The sequence below is a fragment of the Schistocerca piceifrons genome, chromosome 4 (assembly GCF_021461385.2).
Source record: "Schistocerca piceifrons isolate TAMUIC-IGC-003096 chromosome 4, iqSchPice1.1, whole genome shotgun sequence".
NCBI lineage: Eukaryota > Metazoa > Arthropoda > Insecta > Orthoptera > Acrididae > Schistocerca > Schistocerca piceifrons.
The window spans coordinates 790,878,296-790,905,509 of NC_060141.1; the positions used below are offsets into that span (position 1 = coordinate 790,878,296).

Consider the following 27,214-nt stretch of genomic DNA (forward strand, 5'->3'; position numbering starts at 1 on the left):
AAGAAAACAAAAATTCGGAGTAGGTATTAAAATCCATGGAGAAGAAATAAAAACTTTGAGGTTCGCCGATGACATTGTAATTCTGTCAGAGACAGCAACGGACGTGGAAGAGCAGGTGAACGGAATGGACAGTGTCTTGAAAGGTGGATATAAGATGAACATCAACAAAAGCCAAACGAGGATAATGGAATGTAGTCGAATTAAATCGGGTGATGTTGAGGGAATTAGGTTAGGAAATGAGACACTTAAAGTAGTAAAGGAGATTCGCTATTTGGGGAGCAAAATAACTGATGATGGTCGAAGTAGAGAGAATATAAAATGTAGACTGGCAATGGCAGGGAAAGCGTTTCTGGAGAAATTTGCTAACTTCGATTATAGATTTATGTGTCAGGAGGTTGTTTCTGAAAGTATTTGTATAGAGTGTTGCCATGTATGAGAGTGAAACGTGGACGATAAATAGTTTGGACAAGAAGAGAATAGAATCATTCGAAATGTGGTGCTACAAAAGAATGCTGAAGATTAGATGGGTAGATCGTATAACTAATGAGGAGGTATTGAATAGAATTGGGAGGAGTTTGTGGCACAATTTGACTAGAAGAAGGGATCAGGTGGTAGGACATGTTCTGAGGCATCAAGGGATCACCAATTTAGTATTGGAGGGCAGCGTGGACGGTAAAAATCGTAGAGGGGGACCAAGAGACGAATACACCAAGCAGATTCAGAAGGATGTAGGTTACAGTAGGTACTTGGAGACGAAGAAGCTTACACAGGCTAGAGTAGCATGGAGAGCTGCATCAAACCATTCTCAGGACTGAAGACCACAACAACAACAACAACAATGTGAAGAATCAAAAGGCTGTATGATATACTGAAATGTGACAAAATATAGTAACGTAACAATAAAAATTCTGCAACCACAATCTTCAAAATTGTTTGGATCAATTTAACCAAGAGGACCTAAAATGTGAGAATTTCAGCTTCAAGCATCAGACCCCTAGACAAGCAGAACTGGAGCCAACTCTACGTGAAAAGACAAGTAAACCAGAAAGTTTATTGTAATCTTCATAAAAGAGTAATGTGAACAATAGCTGCACGTAGGAAGGAGGGGGTAGATCAAATTACGCATGAAGGAGATATAAAAAGAGCAGCGCGTTCCCTCACAATTCTCTGTATCTTCCCAATTTTAGTATACAGGGTGTCCCAGCTACCTTGTTGTTGTTGTTGTGGTCTTCAGTCCTGAGACTGGTTTGATGCAGCTCTCCGTGCTACTCTATCCTGTGAAAGCTTCTTCATCTCCCAGTACCTACTGCAACCTACATCCTTCTGAATCTGTTTAGTGTATTCATCTCTTGGTCTCCCCCTACGATTTTTACCCTCCACTCTGCCCTCCAATACTAAACTGGTGATCCCTTGATGCCTCAGAACATGTCTTACCAACCGATCCCTTCTTCTGGTCAAGTTGTACCACTAACTTCTCTTCTCCCCAATCCTATTCAATACTTCCTCATTAGTTATGTGATCTACCCATCTAAACTTCAGCATTCTTCTGTAGCACCACATTTCGAAAGCTTCTATTCTCTTCTTGTCCAAACTATTTACCGTCCATGTTTCACTTCCATACATGGCTACACTCCGTACAAATACTTTCAGAAATGACTTCCTGAGACTTAAATCTATACTCGATGTTAACATATTTCTCTTCTTCAGAAACGCTTTCCTTGCCATTGCCAGTCTACATTTTATATCCTCTCTGCTTCGACCATCATCAGTTATTTTGCTCCCCAAATAGCAAAACTCCTTTACTACTTTAAGTGTCTCATTTCCTAATCTAATAGCCTCAACATCACCCGACTTAATTCGAGTACATTCCATTATCCTCGTTTTGCTTTTGTTGATGTTCATCTTACATCCTCCCTTCAAGACACCATCCATTCCGTTCAACTGCTCTTCCAAGTCCTTTGCTGTCTCTGACAGAATTACAATGTCATCGGCGAACCTCGAAGTTTTTATTTCTCCTCCATGGATTTTAATACCTACTCCGAATTTTTCTTTTGTTTCCTTTACTGCTTGCTCAATATACAGATTGAATAACATTGGGGAGAGGCTACAACCCTGTATTACTCCCTTCCCAACCACTGCTTCCCTTTCATGTCCCTCGACTCTTATAACTGCCATCTGGTTTCTGTACAAATTGTAAATAGCCTTTCGCTCCCTGTGTTTTACCCCTGCCACCTTTAGAATTTGAAAGAGAGTATTCCAGTCAACATTGTCAAAAGCTTTCTCTAAGTCTACAAATGCTAGAAACGTAGGTTTACCTTTACTTAATCTTTCTTCTAAGATAAGTCGTAAGGTCAGTATTGCCTCACGTGTTCCAGAATTTCTACAGAATCCAAACTGATCTTCCCCGAGGTCGGCTTTCTACTAGTTTTTCAGCTACCTTCTCCACCCAAAATATCTCTGGAACAATAACAGCTAATGGAAAACGACTTTCACCGGTATCAATGTAGGGCTGGGGCCATGAATATACTTATTTGGAAACATTCTAAAACGAAAGCATATGTGTTTTTTAACACAAACTTATGATTTTTTAAATGGACCTCCTATATTTTTTCTTCAGCAATCCATAGCATGACGAAGCACATACACAAAGGCGTTGATTGCATCGCAATATTCCCATTACATCCCGAGATATTGAGACGTGAAGTTGACGCTTGAAACAACCGATATGCGCTGCTAGCGCACGTCCTGAGGCTCAGGCGTGAACCCCATGCTGCCCGTAATCGCGATGTGATTGACATGTGTAATCACAGCTCCATACTTATCAAGAGGTCCGAAACGAATAATACGGTCTGCTGCCATCAACTCTTATAAGCACATAATGGTTTCCCTCTTGCACGTTTTACGTATCTACGTACACAATATGAACCAGTACCGATCGGTGTACACCCGTGAGGTTGTCTTATTTATCCTGCAAACCCAAAATAAGGTTTATCTAATGCGTTATATGACCCATTGTGCCTGTCGCGCAGGGCCTGGCTCTACCTAGTCAAGTGTCCAACGTAGTTCCCACTACTGCCACAGCTACCACTTCGCCTTGTTTATGGTTTGCGACCCATGCAAACTCCTGTACTCACCACCCTCCGAGCATCCCATTTGTTGTTGCTTTGGCGTGCAGTACACCGCTTGCCAGTGTAGTCGTGCATCAGAGTAATCTAGGGACGGTACGGAGGTAGTACACATTCTGAATAAACGTTGTGTTGTGGAACTTATACTGTACAGTATAATGTACACCCATGAAGATATGGTAGAAATGCTGCTGATCTATGGAGAATGCTTGTTTGTTGATAGTACTGTTAGCGAACATTATGATTATGAAGTTAATATGTCTGTTTTCTACCCTACCTGTACTGTACCCTGTTGTAGGTGGACGAAATGCTGTTCAGGCAGAACGACTGTACAGAAGACCATTCCCTGATAAGCCATCACCTTCGCGCCGGATGTTTGGTCGTCTCACATCTCGTCAACGTGAAACGGGAAGCTTAAATCCAAGACCTCGACATCGTCCTAGAACACGCACAGATGAACGTGCTGAAGTTGCTGCGCTCGCTACCACAGCTGTGAATCCTCAAATCAGTACACGTCAAATTGAACGTGAAGTTGGTGTGTCGAAATAAAGTGCACAGCGTATTCTTAAACGTCATTAATTTCATCCTTACCATGTTCATTTACACCAGGATCTTCATGGAAATGACTTCCGCAATAGGGTAACATTTTGTCGGTGGGCTCAGCAAAAACTTCTGACTAATCCAAATTTTTTTGCAGATGTTCTCTTTACCGACGAGACATCATTCTCCAACAAAGGAATTGTCAATATGAGGAATATGCATTATTGGTCCGCAGACAATCCAAAATGGCTCTGTCAGGTAGAGCATCAATGTCCGTGGAAAGTTAATATTTGGTGTGGGATTATTGGAGATACCATTATCGGACCTTTCTTTGTAAATGGCATCCAAAATGGCAGACAATACTCCAGATTTATACGACACAATCTTCTTGTTCTCTTGGACACCGTACCTCTGAACCGGAGAATGGTCATGTGGTATCAGCATGACGGATGCCCTGCAAACAACGCCTTACGAGCACGACGACTTCTGAACCGTAAGTTCCCTGGTAGGTGGATTGGACGAGGTGGCCCAGTTAGGTGGCCTGCCCGATCTCCGGACCTTACACCGCTGGATTATTTTCTTTGGGGAGTAGTGAAGGATGCTGTTTACCAACATGAACCAACAACACCAGAGAACATGAAGCAACGCATTATTGATGCTTGTACAGCCATCAAAGAGGAAACAGTAGCACGAAGTAGGGCATCCTTCATCCGCAGAGTGACCCGATGTATGCAAGCCAATGGGCATCACTTTGAGCATGAGATGTGAACGCTATGTTTAGTATGTAGTGCTGGTATGACAGTGGAAGTTTCTACAAAGGGCCATTTTACCCAGTGATGTTAAGAAACATTTGTTTGTAACAATTTGTCATTTAATGCATTAGATAAACATAACATTGATAATTATGTGGTAATAAAACTAATTGGTTAAACATGTTTACATTCATCTTCTACGTCCTACCTGAACTTCCCAAATCAAAACATTTTTACCTAAACAACGGTAAAACTTTTAGTCCACTTGCTCGTTTCACTAAAACCATCAACATGAGTTTTACTATTACGAGTGAATGATTAACTGTCACTTGCGCTAGCTCTACAGTAAAGTAAAATTTTAACGTTAAACGACATTACCTTTTTAGTAACGGATTAGCGATAAGCGAAGTTAAGTTTGTGACTAAGGTTGCGGTACACAGATATGTTACAGAACCGCCTATGGGATAAATACCTGCTGGAATATACGACGTTAATGCAGGATGGCAGCAGACCGTATTACTCGTTTCGGACCTCTTGATAAGTATGGAAGTGTGATTACGCATGTCAATCACATCGCGATTACTGGCAGCATGGGGTTCACGCCTGAGCCTCAGGACGAGCGCTAGCAGCGCATGTCGGGTGTTTCAAGCGTCAACTTCGCGTCTTAACATCTCGGGATGTAATGGGAATATTGCGATGCAATCAACGCCATTGTGTATGTGCTTCGTCATGCTATGGATTGCTGAAGAAAAAATATAGGATGTCCATTTAAAAAAAAACCTTAATTTGTGTTAAAAAACACATATGCTTTCGTTTTAGAATGTTTCCAAATATGTACATTCATGGGTCCCAGCCCTACATTGATACCGGTGAAAGTCGTTTTCCAATAGCTGTTATTGTTCCAGAGATATTTTGGGTGGACAAGATAGCTGGGACACCCTGTATGTACCACCGAAGCGAGTACGTACATTTCTCACAACCATAGGTGGAAGCACAAGCGGCCACAGACACTACTAGATAGGGCATAACCACCTATGGTAAACTACCATTCACCAACAAGTGACAAACGTCGGCAAGCCCCTGCGTATCAGCAACACTGACTGGCAACTACCAGCTGCTATTAGAGCCGACCAACAGGCCACAGTAGGGACACCGACGAGCTCGAACACTGACGCACAAACAATTCGCCAACATCACCCTACACTGTGCATCAGATATATGACCTATCGGACACAAAGACCATAGTAAACCTAACTGTTGAAGGTTGCTGACGCTGAACGAAAGCTGAACACCGCCACCCAGCGGCAGCCGCCGAGCAACACCACCGCACAACGTCGAAGGTATCGATATGCATGATACCCACTGCTAACAAAGCCTACCCTTGCACGACCTATCGCAGGCAGCAAGACATCCGCTACTGCTCTTACCACCCGACCTAACTACCGCAGAGGTTTTTTTTCCCTTGTATCTTGCCTTGGCACATTTTTTCCTCTGTCCTTCAAACCACTACCCTTCGTTCGGCTTCGATCCAATCTATCTCCAGATTAGCACGTATTAATGGTTGACCTTAACCAGACGTACGTAAACATCTCAGGACCCACATCCTGCGACACCTCACTTTAGTGAATACTAACCATTATGCAGAGATGGCAGTAGACCTATTGTGTTGGCCATCGTGCCGGTGTGGGCGTGGAGGGGCTCCACCTCCGTTTTTTTGTCACAATTCAGTTAAGTAAGCGCGAAAGCTTCGAGGAGGCGCCAATACAGCTCCAGTGGCATACGCCACAAGAGAGGCGCTTTGTATAAAGGTGTGGTTTATGGTTAAAACTGCGTTAGTGAATTTTCGTGTAAGAGTGAGCCAACGTATTACTTCCTTCTATCCCGCAATAAGTTAGACTTATAATCGAGGTAACACGGAGACTTATAAACAATCGTTATCTCGCTCATCATTGTCAGTGGAACAGGGAAGGGAGGGAGTACAGAGATGCACAAAAGACCTTCCAACAAAACAGAAACGTGTTTTGGAAAGTATAAACGTTAATGTATGCTATCTGATAAGAAACATATGGGCAGCTCTATGTAACACGAAACTGACCACTAGACGTTACGATGAACGGACCCGCCGGTATAAAATGAGGCAGAAAGTACTGTGTTGTCGGTATAGAAGCACAAACAGCAGCACAGGTCAGTCAGGACAGCTCAGTGATTTCGAACCTGGACTAGTCACTGGACGCCACGAGAGCAACATATTCGTCACGGACATTGCAGCCCTTCTTAAGCTGCCCTAGTCGACTGTTGCTGATCAGATTGGGAAATGGAAACCTGAAACTATAGCAAGACCAGGCACACCTCATGTAGTAACGGACAGGCACCATCGAGCATGGCCGAGGGTGGTTGTAAGAAGCACCACGAAATCAGCGGAAGGAACTACTCGTCCAGCAGTTCAGCTAGAACAATGACTGTGCGTAAGGAGTTAAAAAGAATGCAGTCCAGTCGACCAGTCGACAATAAGCTCTTCAGAACCCAAACGTTTCTGCAGTCAATACTAGGCGAAGCTTGAGGTGGTGTAAAGGGTCACTGCACTGGACAGTGGATAACTAAAAACGGGTGGCTGGAGCGAAGGATCATGCTATACCCTTTTGCGATCCGATAGAGGAGTGTGTTCTGTGAATGGCTGGGGATCGTTACCTGCAGTCATGTGTTGTGTCAACAGTGAAGTACGGAGGAGGTGACGTTAAAATAAGGGCGTGCTTTTCGTGATTAGCTTGTTGTCTCGTTATTGCACTTAAGAAAAACAACACTAAATGCGCAAGGGTGTTAACACGTTTTACAGAAATGTGTTCTGCGTAGAGTAGGGAAATAATTCAGAGACGATGATTGATTGTAACTGTACGACAACGCATCCCATCATAAAGTAGCATGTGTGTGGCACTCGTTTAAGGAGAAGACTAACTCTCCTGAAATTGACTGGCCTGTCAGAAGCTCGACTTCAAACCAGTGGAATACATCAGAGATGCATCAGAACGTAGACGTCGATCCAGTCCAATATCACGACCTCCTCCAGTATCAGCTTTTCAGGAAGAATAAGCTGTCGTTCCTACACAGATTGGCTCAAATGGCTCTGAGCACTATGGGACTTAGTATCTCAGGTCATCAGTCAGCTAGAACTTAGAACTACTTAAACCTAAGGACATCACACACATTCATGCCCGAGGCAGGATTCGAACCTGCCACCGTAGCGGTCGTTCGGTTCCAGAATGAAGCGCCTAGAACCGCTCGGCCACACAGGCCGGCGTTCCTACACAGACTTTCAGAGTCCTCAATGAAAGTGTTCACAGCAGAATTGAAGCCGTAATAATGCCGAACGGCGCACATCCAATATCAATGTCCTTTGAAATGTGTCGGGGACTTTTTCGCACACAATTTAGCAGCAGCTGAAAGTAACGACACAGACTTCATGCCCTTATTCGAATTTCACATATCCTATAACTTTCCACAGTTGGTGGCAACTTTGTTATCCTATTTCAGTGCCATCTATCGAGACATTTACATACTTAGCATGCCTTTGCTGCGCTAAATAGAACCGCCAATGCTAGAAACAAATAGGTACCTACAACACTATCAAAATATAAATACACACTGAAGAGCCAAAGAAACTTGTACACCTGCCTAATATCGGGTGGGGCCCTGTGAGCACGCAGAAGTGCCGCAACACGACGTGACGGGGACTCGATTAATGTCTGAAGTAGTGCTGGATGGAACTGACATCAGGAATCCTGCAGGGCTGTCCGTAAATCCGTAAGAGTACGACGGGGTGCGGATCTCTTCTGAACACCAAGTTTCAAGGCGTGCCAGACATTCTCAATAATGTTCATGTCTGGGGAGCTTGGTGGCCAGCAGAACTGTTTCAACTCAGAAGAGTGTTCCTGGAGCCACTCTATAGCAATTCTGGACGTGTGGGGCGTCGCATTGTACTGCTAGAATTGCCTAAGTCCGTTGGAATGCACAATTGGAATGAATGGATGCAGGTGATCAGGCAGAATACTTACGTACGTGTCAGAGTCGTGTCTAGACGTATCAGGGGTCCAATATCACTGCAACTACGCACGCCCCACAACACCACAGATCCTCCACCAGCTTGGACAGTCCCCTGCTGACATGCAGGGTCCATTTATTCGTGAGATTATCTCCACACCCGTATACGTTCATCGGTTCGACACAATTTGATACGAGCCTCGTCCGACCAGATGAAATGAAATGATCGTATGACATTGTTGGCCGGGAGGCCCCATGCGGGAAGTTCGGCCGCCGTATGCAAGTCCTCTTTAGTTGACGCCACTTCGGCGACTTGCGAGTCAATGACGATGAAATGATGATGGAGAACACACAACACCCAGTCATCAGTAGGTAGAGAAAATCCCTGACCCCGCCGGGAATCGAACCCGGGACCCCGTGCGCAGGAAGCGAGAACGCTACCGCAAGACCACGAGCTGCGGACGTCCGACCAGATAACACGTATCCAGTCATCAACAGTTCAATATCAACGGTTCCAGGCCCTCGCCTGGCTTTGTGTCGAGCAGTCATCAAGGGGCAGTCATCAAGGGTATACGAGTTGGCCCTTGGCTCCGCAAGTCCACATCGATGACGTTCCGTTGAATGGTTCGTACGCTGACACTTGCTGATGGCCCAGCATTGACATCTGCAGCAATTTGCGGAAGGGTTGCACTTCTGACACGTTAAACGATTCTCTTCGGTCGTCGTTAGTCCCGTTCTTGCAGGATCTTTTTCCGGCCGCAGCGATGTCGGACATATGATGTCTTACCAGATGTCTGATATTCAGGGTACACTCGTGGAATGGTCGTACGGGAAAATCTCCACTTCTTCGCCACCTCGGAGATGCTGCGTCGCATCGCTCGAGCGGCGACTATAACACCACGAACAAACTCACTTAAATCTTGATAACCTGCTACTGTAGCCCCAGTAACCGATCTGACAGCTTTACCAGGCAGTTGTTGTCTTATATAGGAGTTGCTGACCGCAGCGCCGTATTCTGTTTTTGAATACGCATGCCTGTACGAGGTTCTTTGGCGCTTCCGTGTAATACGTAGGTTAATGGAGCATCGAAGCATAACAGACAGATATAGCGACAGGTATGCGAGAATGAATGACCAGTCACTCTGCGGATTATCTTTCATTGTAAAAGAAGATGCACACTCAGACATGTACTACATGGAGCGAACCTGAATTTCAAGGCGGATCCTTAAGGCTAGCTACTACCTCTTTCAAAAACATCACTCGATATTAACAATTCTAAAAACATTGAATCATTATTTAAATCTGAATGGCAAATATTCAAATAGTACCTAGTAATTTGATTTGGTAATAGATTATTGAAAAATATATTTTTAATCCACTCGTTTCTTTTGTGGAGGCTCCGCCTCAGAGTCAGTCCTGGTGAAGGTATAGAGTCATGTGCACGTAGTGGGCGCTTGGTGTGTGGTGGCGGTGTGGGTGGTTAGTCAGATAGGCAGACACAGGCAGCGGCGAGGTGCGGCCGCTCCGCTGAGTCAGCGTCTGGCGGGACTGAGGCTCGGCCCTCGGGTGGAGTGGAGCGCGTGAGTGGCCCTCTCACGGCACGGCTGGGCCGGGACCCACTCCCCTGTGTGCCGCCGATAAAGGAAGGAAAGGATGGCACGGGGCGGCAGGGCGCACCGGGAAAGCAAAGGGCAGCGGCCCATCGATCTCCCGCCCTGCGCCGTCCCAGTCACCAAAAAACTCTGCCAGCCCGCTGCCCAAACCCCCCCAGCCATCGAGACCGTCCCAGCGCGTGATCTGCAACTTCCTATGGTGCTCACTGCGCGCGCGCACACACAACACACACGCGCATATACACACAACACACACACACACACACACACACACACACACACACACACACACACACGCAACACGCTCGCGCAGACACGCACATACAGTCACCAGTTGCGTTCCACACAGTAATTCTAGAAATATGTACGAATATGAAATTATTTCAACCAAAACACAGCATGAACTGTTCATCCGGCATCCAGCAACTTTTCACTGACTGGGCACTTCGCATTTGGTTCATCCAAAAGCAATAATTCCATACTGCAACTTCTCGCTCGCTCCATTCCTTCCCAAATCGTCATTAGCTCCGCCTTCCTCCATCCTCCCCCACCCTCTTTTTAAAAAAAAAAAAACAACAGAATTTGGTGCTTTATATACAACTTTGTTAACATATACTTCCTTTATCAGGTTACCTTCCATTAGGAACGTAGGTGCATTCAGTAACTGTGACCTGATTTATAAACGATAGAGCACAGCAATCAGTAGTCATTTTTTGCAGGTTTTATTTGGCAAATCCAGATTTGGGCTAGTGCCTAGTCATTATCAGTTCACTACTTTTTAGTGTCAACGCACGTCAGTTCCCTTTTGTTGGGTCGTCAGCCACAGTTCTTTCAATACTACTCGACTGTATTGTTAATGCCTAGGCACTAGCCGAAATCTGGATTTGCCAAATAAATCTGCAAAAATGGACGACTGATTGCTGTTCTCTACCATTTATAAATATACTTCCTTTGAGATAAGACAAAGCGCTACGAGACAGTCGCTCGTGAACTCCTGTATGCTGATGATGCTGCAATTGTTACGAACTCCGCAGAAGAGCTGCAAGAGCTAGTATCAAGATTTAGTCACGCATGCCACCTATTCTCGATAAGTGTAAACAGCAGTAAGACCGTAATTATGGTTCACGGTGCTAACACAAAGCCGAATATCACACTAGATGGCATTACTCTGCAAGTCGTAGATAACTTCTGCTATCTTTGATCTACTACAGAATCAAACATGTCTGTTGACAAGGAAATTGATGCTCGCATTGGAAGAGCTGCGACAACTTTTGGCAAACTCTCTACACGTGTTTGGAAAAATAACAAACTCTCTTTGACCACAAAGTTCTTGTATATCAAACTTGCGTCCTCAGCATCCTTTTGTATGCATCGGAAACATGGACTGCCTATGCCAAACAAGGTCGCCTTAATGCTTTCCACATGTGGTGCCTGAGATCCATCCTCAGAGTAACGTGGAAGGACCGAGTGACCAACCAAGCAGTGCTATCTAAAACTAACTGCAACAGTATTTCAGCTATCTTTAAGCAGAGACGACTCCGCTGGCTGGGACACGTCCACCGTATGGATCCTTACAGATTACCACCTGAGGCGACGCTTGGAGAGATCTCTATAGCCAAAGGTTCAAGGACTCCTGTAAACGAGATATGGAGAGCTTTGGAATCGACACAGATGGGAGACACGGGCTAGCATGAGACCAGTGGCGTGATGATATATCATCTGGAACGTCGAAGCATGGTGAAGGACTGTTAGACAGATTAAGGCAGAAAATGCTTCGCAGTGCTACCACTGCTCCTGCCTCAGCAGCCAGATATACTTGAGACAATTGCGGCAAGAGATGCTGTGCTGCCATTGGCTTGACAAGTCATATGAAAAAATGCAACCCATAAACACACAGACACTGCAACAATGATGTACCAAGATGTCGTGGCCTTTGACGCATGTGTGCCGCTTACATACTACTGTTCTCTCTTGGGATGTGGTTTTACCTCTTTCTCGTGTGGACACTGTAGGGAAGCAGCCTACTCACGCTGTAGTAAATTCACATCAGTTTTCATTGTGTGCCAGCCAGTCTGCTGTAACTAGCTCTGACGTCATAAATGTTGCGCAATACCTTAAAAATCAAGCAAATGAACTAAAACTTTTCTAGCATGTCAGAAATAATATTAAATTAATGTGTGTTAAATATCAGTTCGATAACTTCAGCCATTTCCGAGATTTGGACATTTTTCTGGAAAAATCATTGGCGCAACAGAAAAGAGCTAGAGACTTCAAAATTTATATTTAGATTCATCTTTCATAATGATTTAATAAAAACAGTACTTTGGATTTCACAAATTAAGATTTTAGTGGAAATTCATGATTTTCTGGTTTTCGTCTCAAAACTGAAGGAAGCAAGATAGATTAAGTAGGCTAGTAAATAAGGCTAGGATGTTTAGATTTAAATAGGTTGGAGGTCCGCTATGATTATGAAGATGTGTAAAGTTTCTTTTTAATACCTATAAAATTATAGCGATAGCGGATCTCAACAGGGCCAGTTCAGAGCTCATCTAGTGCGTGCAGGGCAATTAAATTAATTCTCTCGCCTAAAGTATTTAACTTAGCCACGTCAAAATTTTATTATCAATAATTCCTGCGTGCTGAATGCACGTTTAAATTAAGAACTTCTTCGGCCATCAGCCAAAGAAGCTATAAATTATTATGTAACTTGAAGTGGTGCGTTACTAGCCCAGCGGCTAGTCGGGATAGCGGATTTGATCAGGCGTTCCCTCAGCCGTCCGCACCGCGGCTTTATATATATGAACACTGCGCGAGGAAGCAAGGCCCCAGTTCTCTCCAGACGCTGAATGACACGCCATCTGTGTCGGTAGTCGCGTCGCATCAGTGTATCTGCTACAAACAGCCCCGGGTGCCGTATTATGTTACTAGAGATACGCGGAACCATGAAAACATTTTATGTGAAGTGTTAATTTGGGAATGATTTTCATTATCTAGCTTCAGTTTGCGTATTGTCGTATTTTCACGTGCCGTCGCGGGACAGACATTCTACCAAATATTTAGCGTGGCGTTTGATGAAGTATTTTCATCAAATTATGGCGAGCATTCTTTTTAACATTTAATTCGGACATTTATAGTTGCATCAGCGCATTAGACTCTGAACTGCTCTGTTAGTTAGGTTGTAGGGATACTTGTGGTTTTTATCAGTGAATTTCAGAATATACTCAACTATTTTGGAAAACCGTTTTTGATTAGAAATCCCGGGCAATCTCCTAATTCCTCAGAGCTATAAGCTGCAGCTATAAGAACATTCTCAGGTAAAGTGGGCACTAGGATATCTATTTACTGGCTCCAAGTTTTATTAAATCACTTTCTGGGGGTCACGGAGTAAATAGAGAGCCAGTGTTGAGAACGGCAAAAGACAGCAATAACAACATTCTAAAAGCTATAAACTGATTCAACACGCAAGCGTTTATACAGCAATGCAATTTTAATTTTTTTAATAAACGCATCCGCCGCCCCACAACACCTATTCGAAGATCATATGTCATGTACCCTTTACGAACAAACTGGCTAGTTTCGCCAATATTGGGAAGCTCAATGGAACACGGCACCATTGTTTTGCAATCCATCTTGATCCTCAAGCCGAAACTCATTGCGCCCTGTTATAATTTAGGACCAGAATCAGAACATTTTATTGGTTGGACAGGCTATGCAGAGAGCCCGTTGAGGACAGGAGTGTTGTGTACGCACCTCCCGGCCCTTGGAGTCGCGGTAGCGGACCCACTTGCCCAGCTTGGGCCGCCAGTACTCCAGCATGTACGCCTCGGCGAACTCCTGGCCCTGGCCGTTACCGAAGCGGCCCTGCGTCTCGGTGGCGGTGACCAGGTGCACTTGCCGTAGGTCCACCTCCAGCCACTCCTTGGGCTCCATCGTCGCCTGCTGCTTGGGGCACCAAGCGCCTCCCTGCCGCTCCGTGCGAACCCTGCCAACAGTACAAGTAAACCATGAGTCTCTTCACCAGATGTCATGTTAAGCGCCTTTGGAATCAATGTAGGATCTACAGGGGATAGGCAAAATAACGTGAACAGTGGCAGTAGGAGGGTTTTGTTTGGCGGTCAACAACGCAGGTAAGGCACGTGTCGCACTGTACTGTGCGTGTTCAGTACGGACTAGGCATCAGTGCAGGTTCCTCACGAGTAGTGCACACTTCGTATTTTCATTCAGAGGCCGAGGTCGACGTGCAATGAAAGACCTAACTGAGCCGTGACGCTCGTTACTGGCGCGCCAGTCTCTTGGATCTCCATTATCGATCCTTCGATGTTTCTTATCTTTGCTTGTCTTGTGGTTTTCCGCATTCGCGGGGCGAGTGGCAGTTGACGTTTGCTCGGGCTACCTGCTGAGACGCCGCGAGGTACGAGGAGGGAAGCAACCACGCATATGTGGAGTTGGTTGTACGCGGTCTGCCGGTTCAGGATGGAGGATATGCGTCGGCTGCCTGTCTGTCTGCTCTCCTGATTTTGCTCGCCGTGCCTTGCGACCGTCTAGCTTGGGTTGCTGCCTGGTGTATCCTACACGAGCAATACCGGACGTCCAGCAGAAGTTAAGCAGCCTTATGTTTATTTTAAAGAAAAGGAGCAAATGTAAACGACTTTTGTAACCAATTTCGGTGGCTTCTTAAGTGTGGCCTTAGCGTTTACACTGCCTTTGGGGAGAGCTAATTCTTATAATTTAAATAGTTGGGGTTCCCTGTCCTTTAAAATCTTTTGGCGGTTTTATTTGAGTTTTCTCTTTGGGGTTCCTTCCTTGTGCTTGGTTAAATTTTTACTTGTATAGCGGGAAGGTGTTTGATGTTACTGCCGCCTCCAGCATTCGTCTTTTCAATTAAGTGTTGTCATCCTTGGTGTCACTCCTCGTTAATTAATGCTGGTTTATGTGTACTTAATTTGGAATTGGCCATTTGAATTATTATTTTGGAGCGCAGTATAGCACTAAGGCAACCTCATTGTATACCACCTTGTGCCCGGGCTAGTACCTTAATTTTCAGTGGCACGAGTTAGCTCCACTGCCGGTTTTACTGATGTGCTCCCTTCAAAATCTTGTCTTATATAAGTTTGCCCCATGTGTGTCTGGGAACACAGAGATGAGATTTAGTGTGACTTCAGTGCTAGTCAGTTAATGGAATCTTCATTTTGGCTTGGCTTCCACTGAAGAGTTTGAGTGGAGCGTAGTGTGTTTGATCTGTTATTCATTTAATTACTGTAAGTTTGTTTATATAATGGGGAGCAAGACATTTAAAGACTGTTAGTATTAGCTCCCCTAGTTGCTGGGTGTTGCTAATTCGTTCCAAATGGGCTCCTCCTTATTCAATGGCAAGGCTGTTGATTAGTTGGTTACTGTGAGTACAAATTCACGCTATTTACTTGTTGCCGAAATTGTTAAAGTGTCTGTGTCGTGATTCAATCACGCTAAATTGATATAAACCTTACATTGCCTCCTTAAAAGTTGTTGCCAGCAGAAACCCTTAAAAGAATTAAGTTTTGTCACTGCATATGTTAACCTTTACTGGGAGCAATATTTCATGTAGTTAAATTTTGTCTTAAAATGTGTATTTCTATGATGTAATAAACGAGTGATAAAAGAAAAAGCAAAGGTGCGTGGTCCTTCCTATTGTGTCCGGTTGGTAGCACGTATCACTAACGGAGTTACAAAGAGGGCATTTTGGGGGCCGATTAGCTGGAAAGACGTCATCGTGTAACGTAATAGTGGGCGCAAATCAAAACTAAGTGGCAGAGATTGTAGTACGCAAAGACGAATTGTGTCGAAACAACACAAAACTACGGCAGCTAAGGGATTACCCGGGCGGTCTAAGGCGCTGCAGTCATGGACTGTGCGGCTGATCCCGGCGGAGGTTCGAGTCCTCCCTTGGGCATGGGTGTGTGTGTCTGTCCTTAGGATAATTTAGGTTAAGTAGTGTGTAAGCTTAAGGACTGATGACCTTATCAGTTAAGTCCCATAAGATTTCACATACATTTGAACATTTTTTTTACGGCAGCTGAAGTGACAGCAGAGCTCAATAGCCATCTACGAGACGCCGTATCTATCGCCACTGTCCGCCGAGAACTTCATAAGGAGAATACTGATGGACGAGCTGTTATACCGAAACATTAGTGACGACAACCGACACAGAGAAGGGTAAAGGATGGTGTCAGGATCATAAATCCTGGACGGTTGATCGGTGGAAACCCGTTGAATGGTCTGACGATTCATTTTCTCGTTATTTCCAACATCGGGCTGGGTTTACGTCAGGAGAACTCCAAAAGCAGCCTACAGTCCTAATTGCTTCATTCCAGCGGTTAAGTATGGAGGTAGAAGTGTGACGGTTTGGGCAGTCATCTCATGGTACTCTGCTGAGCCCACCATTATTCACAAAGGCCGTATACAGCCAACAATTATGTGAACATTTTAGTGTTCAGATGCATCCCATGATTCAAATGTTGTTCCTCAACATTGATGCCGAATTTCAGGACGACAATGCATCCATTCACACAGACAGGACAGTAAAATAATGGTATGAGGAGTATGCAACTGAACCGCAGCGTCTCGTCTGGCCAGTACAGACAGCGGACTTGAACAGTGTCGAACCTTGTGGGCAGTATTTGAGCGCAGACTCCGGAGCAGATTTCCACCTCCCTCCCCACTACAGTAGTTAAAAGAGGTTCTGATCGAAGAGCGGCATAACATTCAACTGAAGACTATACAATCATTATATGCCAGTATTCCAAGAAGAATCGCAGCCGTGTTACGGCCAAATGGGAGTCCAACCCGTTATTAATAAACCATTCCCATATAAATATAGGTGTTCACTTTATTTTGCCTATACCCTGTGTGTTAGGTTAAAGTGAAACGTAATACAATTTTGCTTTGCGACAAGGTATTTACTTCAAAGGAACATCGCAAAGCAGCATGTGCAGTAAAAACCCTCCGTGCGGTTGAAGCTCGATGGCAGTTTGAAAAGTTCGCTTTATCATCACCAGACGCCAGCGCTGCCACAACGAGGTTCACGCACAAAAGTAGGTCACCCTTCTCTGAGTGCGGACGTCTGTTGTTGTTCCCGTGTAGTGATTAATGAAGACAGAAAAAATCGAGATTCGAGTTGTGATTAAGTACTTCACAAAGAAAGTTATGAAAGCAACGGCACTTTCAAGCAGGTTTTCAGGACACGCATTGTACTGGCGTACGCCTTCGCCAGCACACCGGTTGGCACTAGAAAACATTGTATAGGAGGCGCTGAACTAGGCGCGCCTATGACTACAGAAGACCAAGACACGCCCTCAGGCTACGACCGAGCTGTTTCAATCTCTCAATCTCAGTAACTCAGTACTTTGCATCGGGACTGAGGTAGCATCGCACCTCAATACGTCGCAGTGTGTCTTCAACAGTGATAGTCGTCGCCTCTCACCGTGGATAGCCGTGAGGGAACGTTTGTCATCGTATATAGTTGCAATATGGACACGGACGAGATTCAAGAAGTACTACATGTTATTTGATTGCTGCTAACCAGCACTGGGAATCACTGAAGTATTCAGTTGGTTCATGTAATAAAGTGTATTTCAACCACGTGTACATTTAGTGTTGTAGTTAAAGGAAATTGGCCGCCACCCATCACAGCACTCTCTCCTCATCCAGCCAGGGACCACAAAAAACATTACAGGAGGACGCAGCCACAACACACTTCAGAACTTACTCCTTTATATTAAACTGTTGCCAAGAGTAGAAATGAGCTTAAAGTTAGTCGGGATAGCTGAGATGATGTTCCTCCCTGTGATCGAATAAGATGTCCCACTACCCAAGAAATTATTGCAAAAGTGCATAAAACTGTCATGGAAAATCGCCGACAGGAAGTGCGAGAAACTGCTGAAGGTGTAGGAATGTTACCTGAACGGGCATGTTGCATTTTAACAATGGAACTGAATATGAGAAACTTTTCTGCCACATGGATGCCGCGACTGTAACCATAAGATCAGATAGGCATTAGAATGCAAATGTCTGAATCAGGTTCAACCCGTTTTCAGAGTTTCAAACATGATTTTATACGCCGGGGGAGACCAAAAGTGGAAATTGGGTCCGATACTTTACACCAAGGCACATCAACCGTCAAAGCAGTCACAAAACTGTGTATTTTTAAAACAATGGCATAAAGTGCAGAGTGACGGTCAGCACTGACCATTCAGTATCATATAACGAACATAATGATATATCGATGCAACTAATAAATCGTAGACTTGTCGATGAATAGTCTCTCTGCCCTCCCATTCGCCTTCGTTGTCTGAAACTTCTCTGTACAAGAAGAGCACATACTTCAGTAAATTATTTTATATAGATTCTGAGCAGGAAGAATGTATTAATGTCTACTTGGTTAAATACAGCACTTTTTTCGTCGAACCAATATTTATAGACTTCATAAGCCTCCACGTCAATACTGCTAATAGAAAAGGAACAACAGTCGTTCAAAATTTTACAGTAGTGGCATAAATAAAAAACGGGAGTTCCTATTTTAAAAAAAACTCAGTTGATATCCGTTTGACCTATGGCAGCGCCATCTAGCGAGCGAACCATAGCGCCATCTGGTTTCCTCCTTCAAGCTAGACGAGTTTCGTTCTTTCTAGTTTTTTCGTTTGACGCTTATTTCGTGAGATATTTCGCCTGGTCAAGACCAATGGACCACCCTGTATATACCTCCTAATTGTGTCATTATGTGATGTGTAACTGGTAAAAATGAATTTGCCGGAAATCAATAAGTAATAAAAGGCACTGTACAGTTACTAGAATGAGTAACTCCATCCATCCACGAAATGTCGACCACGTCTCGTAATGTAATCCGGTGCGGAGGTCTGGCCGGCCGCACAGTGTCGCGGCAGCAGGAGCGAATGAACCCGCGGCCGCTGGGCTTCCGTGCCTGCCCCGCATAAGCCAGGCAGCGCGCCGCGGCGACCGGCGACTTTTTCTGAGGCCCGCCCCGGCCGGAAGAGCGGCGCCGTGCTGGCTGCGGGCCAGCCGCCGCGCCGTCGCGTGACCCCACAGAATTTGATTAAGCAGCCGTTCCAGCAAGTAATTGCAGAAAGGCCGGCTAATTTTTCACCGTCACGCCACGTTGTATTCCTGGCGCACGGAGCGCCGCCTCCCCGCCACAGGCCATCGGCCCCTCCTGTCCCACTCTGTGTCGTTCCCGCTCTTTGTGGTGTTTACAAGCCCTGCAGCGAGGAGTTTGCGTCGCAGACAACACATAACGTTCCCCCTACAGAGGCTAGTTCTCACGGTCTGACAATTAACGTTGGTACATTCCGAGATTCTCAATTCGACGTAAGCGAGGAAGTCAGCCGCACGTGCAGCGTATAACGCCTCTTTTTCTTGATGATTTGAACTTGGCCTCGGCTAAAACTCGGCGACAGCCGGTAGAGTGTTGAGATCGTTATCAAGTTACGAAGACGACGTTACACAAAATAACAGTGCTGAACCGAAATGTCGACGTGCGTGAGATATTTACTTCACCAAGAATCGTAATTAATCGTTCGTAATCGACGTTTAACTGATTAATGATGAAATATTAATGCTAAAACCAATACAGTCACATCCACAACAAATTCCCTACAAGCTGGTCGGAATTTCAAGTATCTAAGAAATCGTAACAGTGGGCTTGTTATTTGAGTCAAAGATTCTACACAAGCGCCGAGCGCTACAGTCAAATATTATCGCAGCGCGCAATTATTACTCGGGAGTTTCATGTCAATAATTTGATAGAATTTTAAATCACAAATGCACGACTTGGCACGAGAGGGTGTTTTATTGCACAATATCAGTCAGCTCCTAACCGAGCCTTGAGAGGCCAACTTTCCCAGGTCTTGGGCGGATGTAAATTATATGCTTCGGACCTATCACCGAAGTTCCATAAACCACTGGCTATTATGAATGAAAATTGTCTATCAGTGTTCGTTGCCTAAATCTCTAAGTAATGTTTAGTTCAATTATCTAGTTAAAAGTTCACTTTATTCTAGTAAGTAAAAGTCCTCCGTTCGAATTCTAATGCCGTGATATTTGAAGTCAGAAGATCGTATTACTGCGTCATAATAGATCGCAATTATTCAATCTCAAAAACAATCTAAGCGCGCCTACATGTGCGAGCATTCAAATATATGACCTGCTTCGGCTAACTCTCGTAACGTAGTGACAATGCATTGAATTAGTCATTACTCACGATTCCCAAAGAGTAATCACACGGAGTATTCTTTGGGATCGTTGGTTCTACTTTCCGAATGTTGATTTGTGCTAATTTTACGATTTATTATGATTTTGGTTTTAATTTTACTGAAATTTAATCTTACTTTCGTAGGCTGCTAAATTGTCTTGTCTTAGATTCCTGATTTAATTACTTGTTATTGTCCTAATAATAGTGATAAATGGAACTTCGTTCGCTTATTCACTTTTCTGGGAATTTGGGACTTGGGGGGAAATCTTTGGGGTATTGGGAGCTAATTTTTGATTTTTATATCTCTGGTCACAAGGGACGGCCAAAACCTGGGACACAGCGTGTATCGGAAACCGAAGAACCCGAGACAGAAGCCAATAGGCAGTTTGTCAACAAGTGGCCACGAAAGCCTTAACAATTTTGTATTTCCAGGAATGCAGTTAAGTCACCTTTGTACAGGATGACCGAAATATTCGTCAATATTGTACAACGCACTTATTCACGGAATAAAGTACGCAGAGAGGTAAAACTTGACACTCATATCTGAAATCGAAAACAAGTGTGCCGGCCGCGGTGGCCGAGCCGTTCTCGGCGCTTCAGTCTGGAACCGCGCGACCGCTACTGTCACAGGTTCGAATCCTGCCTCGGGCATGGATGTGTGTGATTTCCTTAGCTTAGTTAGGTTTAAGTAGTTCTAAGCTCTAGGGGACTGATGACCTCAGAAATTAAGTCCCATAGTGCTCAGAGCCACTTGAACCATTTTTGAAAACAAGTGCAAAAACCGGGCAACAGATGGCACTGCACAGAAGCACGTCAGTGAGGTTTGCATGAGAACTAGAGATGGGCAAAGTCGTTCATCCTTGCGAACTAGTGCACTGGTGATCGCTCTTTTTTGGGAACCGTTCATTTTTACTCGTTCACGTTCATTGTGCTTAGTGTATGGTTCTTATGGAAAATTGAAAATTAGTAGCATAGGTGGCTAAAGTTGGAAGGTGCGAAGAGGGGGCACTTGCCTCCCCCCTGGAGCACAGTGGCTTCTCACACACCTGTAATTTTCTCTTTTAGCCAACTGCACCGTTATGTGGCTGATCGCAGTGAAGTAATATAAGGTAGCGTATGAAAAACCGGCCCGAGTACAGACTGCTCTTCGATTACGAACGATTTGTTGACCACTACGAGCAGAATAGATAAACATGTAATAATTAGGCTCTGAAGAAATAACAGTTAAGCTAATGCAAACAAGTTCGAAACAATACATGATGATTGGTAAGCGACAATGAGCAGTCTAGTACTCGGGGCCGATTTTTCATGCGCCACCCTGTACCACTGAAAATGTGACACCATACACACTTCATTCGGTTGTACGTTGGTCTGCCTTTCATAATAATAAACATGCTCTTTTACCATGGATCAAAAAAAGACGGAAAATGGCCACTCGTATGTGCCGTACCGACGTCCTTTTCATGTATAATAACAAAAAATGTTGCCTTTTTCAAGTATTTCTTCTGCTGATTATAGAAATAGTGAAGTAAGCTGATACGCGGTTTTGTTACCTGAAAATATGTATGTATTACATACCACGTAATTTTTATGTAATTTACGCAGATATAAAATACATTTTAATTACCGGTCGTGGACGCTTAATAGAATACGAAAAGAACCAGACGTTCAGAGTTCAAGAAAGGTTTGAAACAGATCTAGAATGGACGTGCGAAGCGAACGAAACGAACAACTCGATACTGAACTAACTACGAGAAGTCGAGAGTGGAACTGCGACGAGTGGCCACGCGAAGAAGGACGAGTCCGGCCAAGCGAGACCGAAACCGAGACAGACGGGAACGGGACCTAGGCTGGAACGAGACCGGCCGACGTGCCGTTGCGGGAACCAGACCGACCGTTTCCCGTTCCTGAGAACTATAAGTAGAAAGCCGCGACCGAACTATAAAAGACCGTTCCTTAGAATTCGTTCCTCGCTCGTTCCGTTCATCTTGGTGAACCGTTCCTTTGGACATGTTAGTTCGCGAACGTCCTATCTCTAATGAGAACACCCATAGCTGCAGTATTTCGGCTACCGATAATCCTATAACTGCTATGGAAAAGCCACTGTATGACGAGAAACCCGGTGTGTGGTGTGGATTTACCACAGCAGTCGTGTTGGACACGGAGTGCTGCTTTTCAAACTGGCTGCGTGATGAGTGCGAGCTATGCCGATATGTTATAAAATTCCATCATCGCTAGCCTGGTTGATAAACCATTTGTTTTTGCAGGAAGATGCTCCACCTCATTTTGCGAGACGTCCGAAATACCTCTTGTGTACTTCGTTTGGTGAGGACCGCGTGCTGAGCCTCCAGGTCTGTCACGCCTCGTCTCCCACGTCCCTGTCACTGTTGATTGTAGGGGCATCTGAAGTCGAAGTCTACCGCGGTCATCCGACCTAATTAGGTATGCTACAAGACAACATCGGATGGCAATTTCTCACCGTAACTACACTGATATGCTGCACAGCGCTGTTACAACATTGTTCCTCGATTACAGATATTCTTGAAGAATGACTGCTGACAAGTTGAGCACCTGTTATGCAGAAAATCGCCTTTACTCAAAATAAATTTTTACTCTAATTATTGCTTTTCTATCATGTGAAGCTCCATCTGTTGGTCGTTTTGTGCAGTTTTTCTAGGTCTGAATGGAACCCCATAACATTTCAAGCACGTTTGTCGATTTTTACCTCTCTACCTACATTATTACGTGAAGAACTGAGTTTTCATATATTAACTGGCTTTTGGGCCCCCTGTAACTATGGGTAACTTGATGCAAATCTTGTGATATAAATCATTAAAACACAGCAAGTGACTGACGATATCAACTATGCCATGGATCATTGTAAGGTCATTGTTGAAGACATCCAGATCTATCTCTCGGCAAACAATGCTGCAGTCCTATAAACTACGACTGAACATCAGTTCAGTATCCTAAAACCATTCCTCCTGTCGAAATCGTCGATTCTTATTTATGAAAATCAAACAGGACTCAGATAAATTTCTTCTACAGTGCAATACTGTGGCTCGGCAGCGACCACAAAAACACGTATCGGAGAACTCTCCGTGGAAATATGTGCTCACTCCAGTCCCCTGAGATTCAACCTTTGGCACACTGCTTTTCTCAATAAATATCAATGATAATTCATCCCTCCTACAGTCTTGTAACTACCACTTTTTGTTCAAGACATCCAGTTCTATCTAAGCTCCATCTCTGGAAACAATGCTGCAGTCGTATCAGCTACGACTGAACATCAATTCAGTATCCTACAGCCATTTCTGCTGTCATAATTGTCGAGACATTTGTCGAGTATCGCGATGGGGACAACACCTGAGTCTTTAACTAAACTTTAAGAAGTCACAAGCCATGCTCATACGACACCGGAAACTGATCGGTGGATATTTCCGCGGAACAGCTCCCTGAACACTCATTGGTCGTATCCCACTACCTTCTCAAAAACTGGTGAAAGGTCCCCGCAAAGTCTTGGATGAACATACACATTGGCAAAAACAAACATTTACAAATGCAGAAAATTTCTCTCCCCAGAATCCAAAGGTTTATGAATACATATCGCCTCCAATAAAACCAAGATTAGTCTATTACGAGGGGTATGCACCAGTTAAAGAGATACACTGTTGTAGAAAGAAAGTTGTGTATCTTTGTTTTTCAGAATGCGTCTATTTCTCGACATAGTCCTCACCTATAATAATACACTTGCCACAAGGATGAACTGCTCTTTTCAGCGTGATGCAAAGAAGTCTTCGTCTTTTTGTTTGAGCCACTTTCCCACAGATTCTTCCCTCCTCCTTGTTGCTGAATTTTTTTTTCCTCGTAAAGTTCCTGTGAATCGACCAAATGAATGAAAATCCGAGAGAGTCAAACCTGGAAGGTAGGGATGATGAAGTAGCAGCTTCCAAAACATTTTGTCAATGGTTTCCTGGGCAGTGTGAGGGCGAGCATTGTCGTGTAGTAATGTCACGCCTTTTCTTTGAGATCCACAAAGTCTTTTTGTCATTGCTGGCTTCACTTTGGTCATCAGCATGTAGCAGTATACACTGTTTACTGTATGCTGATCTTCAAAATAATCACAGAAGAAGATAATTTGGACATCCCAAAAGACATAAGTCACTGAGGTTCGACAATTTTTGGAATCATAAAAATTTTCGCGGTTCATATAGCTTTCACTATACTCTTTCGAGAAAAGGTTTTTAGCTGGTGTTCTATCTTGAGAAAGCAAAAAAGGCATCACTGACGATTGTTCAACTAATGTGGAAACTTCAGTCGGATATGCCATCGTTAAATGTAAATGTGGTTTTGAGGTTATAAACAAAAAAAATTTTATACAGTAGTTGTTCGCGTCTCATCCCAGTGATGCCAATCTAAAGTCATGAAAGTAAAAAACTGCTCCTACAAATTGTTAAATTTCTACATCAGCTTGTCTCTTCAATTATTTAGTGTCCCTTGTATGTAATACTCCCATATGTTTACTACTGTGATGTTGTTGTACACTGCACAAATAGTCAGAATTCCGGACAATTTCAACTAGCCATGAATCATTGCCTCAGATTCGGGTATAATATTTGGATGTTCGGTTACGTCAGTTCCTTTCATGCCCATGCAGGGTGGATGCGACCTGACAGGCAACGTGATTCTCACACGCTCTGCTTTCTTCCTCAGTTTCTTAGGCACTGGAGTCCATGTAACTGTCATCATATCAAACAACTAGCATCAGCGGGTAACTGCAGTGCCAGATACGTACCTTATCTTGGGTATGGCTAAGCATAACACTAAATTTTGCCATCCCTTTCTCTATTTCAGCCATACATGTCTGGAACAAACTGCCACGTAATGTCCGTTTCATCTGTAACTTCTGCGCATTCACAAGAATCTTGAAGTTTTATCTCCTGACCATTGGCCTAATTTCCCTTCTCAGACTTTTCTGTTTTCTTTCCATCCAGTCGCGAATCACTACCTTTCTCACATTGCCAAAACTAAACATGTCTTTCTCACCCTCTTCTATTTCCTTCGTTTCACATTATCTGCTAATCTTACACTTTTATTTCTCGTTCTTCCTCTGGCCAGTCACCACTGGTTCCTTCAGTGAATGCGTCACACATTTCTGTTCGAAGTTATTTCTCACATTCGGCAAGGGCAAAATGAGGAAATTAACATTAATGAGACCGAAAACTCCTTAAATTCCATGTATTTATTACTGTTACTATTACTATTATTATCAGTATTTACAACTCATGTATTATGCATATTGCAAATGTTGACTCGCATAGGACGTCTGGCTAGAGTTAATGATCCTTTTAGATCCTGAGTGCTGATCCGTCAGGACTAACATCCGTTGAATTCTTCATTTGTGTGGCCATGTTACCAGTGATTGCTGTATAAATAGTTGGTTTCACGAGTTGCGATACAATAGCACCAAAATTCAAAGTTATCCAGTAAAGTACACTCCTGGAAATGGAAAAAAGAACACATTGACACCGGTGTGTCACACCCACCATACTTCCTCCGGACACTGCGAGAGGGCTGTACAAGCAATGATCACACGCACGGCACAGCGGACACACCAGGAACCGCGGTGTTGGCCGTCGAATGGCGCTAGCTGCGCAGCATTTGTGCACCGCCGCCGTCAGTGTCAGCCAGTTTGCCGTGGCATACGGAGCTCCATCGCAGTCTTTAACACTGGTAGCATGCCGCGACAGCGTGGACGTGAACCGTATGTGCAGTTGACGGACTTTGAGCGAGGGCGTGTATTGGGCATGCGGGAGGCCGGGTGGACGTACCGCCGAATTGCTCAACACGTGGGGCGTGAGGTCTCCACAGTACATCGATGTTGTCGCCAGTGGTCGGCGGAAGGTGCACGTGCCCGTCGACCTGGGACCGGACCGCAGCGACGCACGGATGCACGCCAAGACCGTAGGATCCTACGCAGTGCCGTAGGGGACCGCACCGCCACTTCCCAGCAAATTAGGGTCACTGTTGCTCCTGGGGTATCGGCGAGGACCATTCGCAACCGTCTCCATGAAGCTGGGCTACGGTCCCGCACACCGTTAGGCCGTCTTCCGCTCACGCCCCAACATCGTGCAGCCCGCCTCCAGTGGTGTCGCGACAGGCGTGAATGGACGGACGAATGGAGACGTGTCGTCTTCAGCGATGAGAGTCGCTTCTGCCTTGGTGCCAATGATGGTCGTATGCGTGTTTGGCGCCGTGCAGGTGAGCGCCACAATCAGGACTGCATACGACCGAGGCACACAGGGCCAACACCTGGCATCAAGGTGTGGGGAGCGATCTCCTACACTGGCCGTACTCCACTGGTGATCGTCGAGGGGACACTGAATAGTGCACGGTACATCCAAACCGTCATCGAACCCATCGTTCTACCATTCCTAGACCGGCAAGGGAACTTGCTGTTCCAACAGGACAATGCACGTCCGCATGTATCCCGTGCCACCCAACGTGCTCTAGAAGGTGTAAGTCAACTACCCTGGCCAGCAAGATCTCCGGATCTGTCCCCCATTGAGCATGTTTGGGACTGGATGAAGCGTCGTCTCACGCGGTCTGCACGTCCAGCACGAACGCTGGTCAAACTGAGGCGCCAGGTGGAAATGGCATGGCAAGCCGTTCCACAGGACTACATCCAGCATCTCTACGATCGTCTCCATGGGAGAATAGCAGCCTGCATTGCTGCGAAAGGTGGATATACACTGTACTAGTGCCGACATTGTGCATGCTCTGTTGCCTGTGTCTATGTGCCTGTGGTTTTGTCAGTGTGATCATGTGATGTATCTGACCCCAGGAATGTGTCAATAAAGTTTCCCCTTCCTGGGACAATGAATTCACGGTGTTCTTATTTCAATT

The 27,214-nt window shown here is 44.8% G+C and overlaps 1 protein-coding gene across 1 annotated transcript in view; it reads right to left on the reverse strand.

Moving 5' to 3' along the window:
• The window catches only part of LOC124795125 (discoidin domain-containing receptor tyrosine kinase B-like), a 275,212-nt gene that overhangs the window by 179,115 nt on the left and 68,883 nt on the right, over window positions 1–27,214 (reverse strand). Inside the window, exon 3 of the mRNA XM_047258988.1 lies at window positions 13,816–14,047. Within this exon, the coding sequence (XP_047114944.1) occupies window positions 13,816–14,047 (232 nt within the window). The remainder of the gene's footprint in view (window positions 1–13,815; window positions 14,048–27,214) is intronic.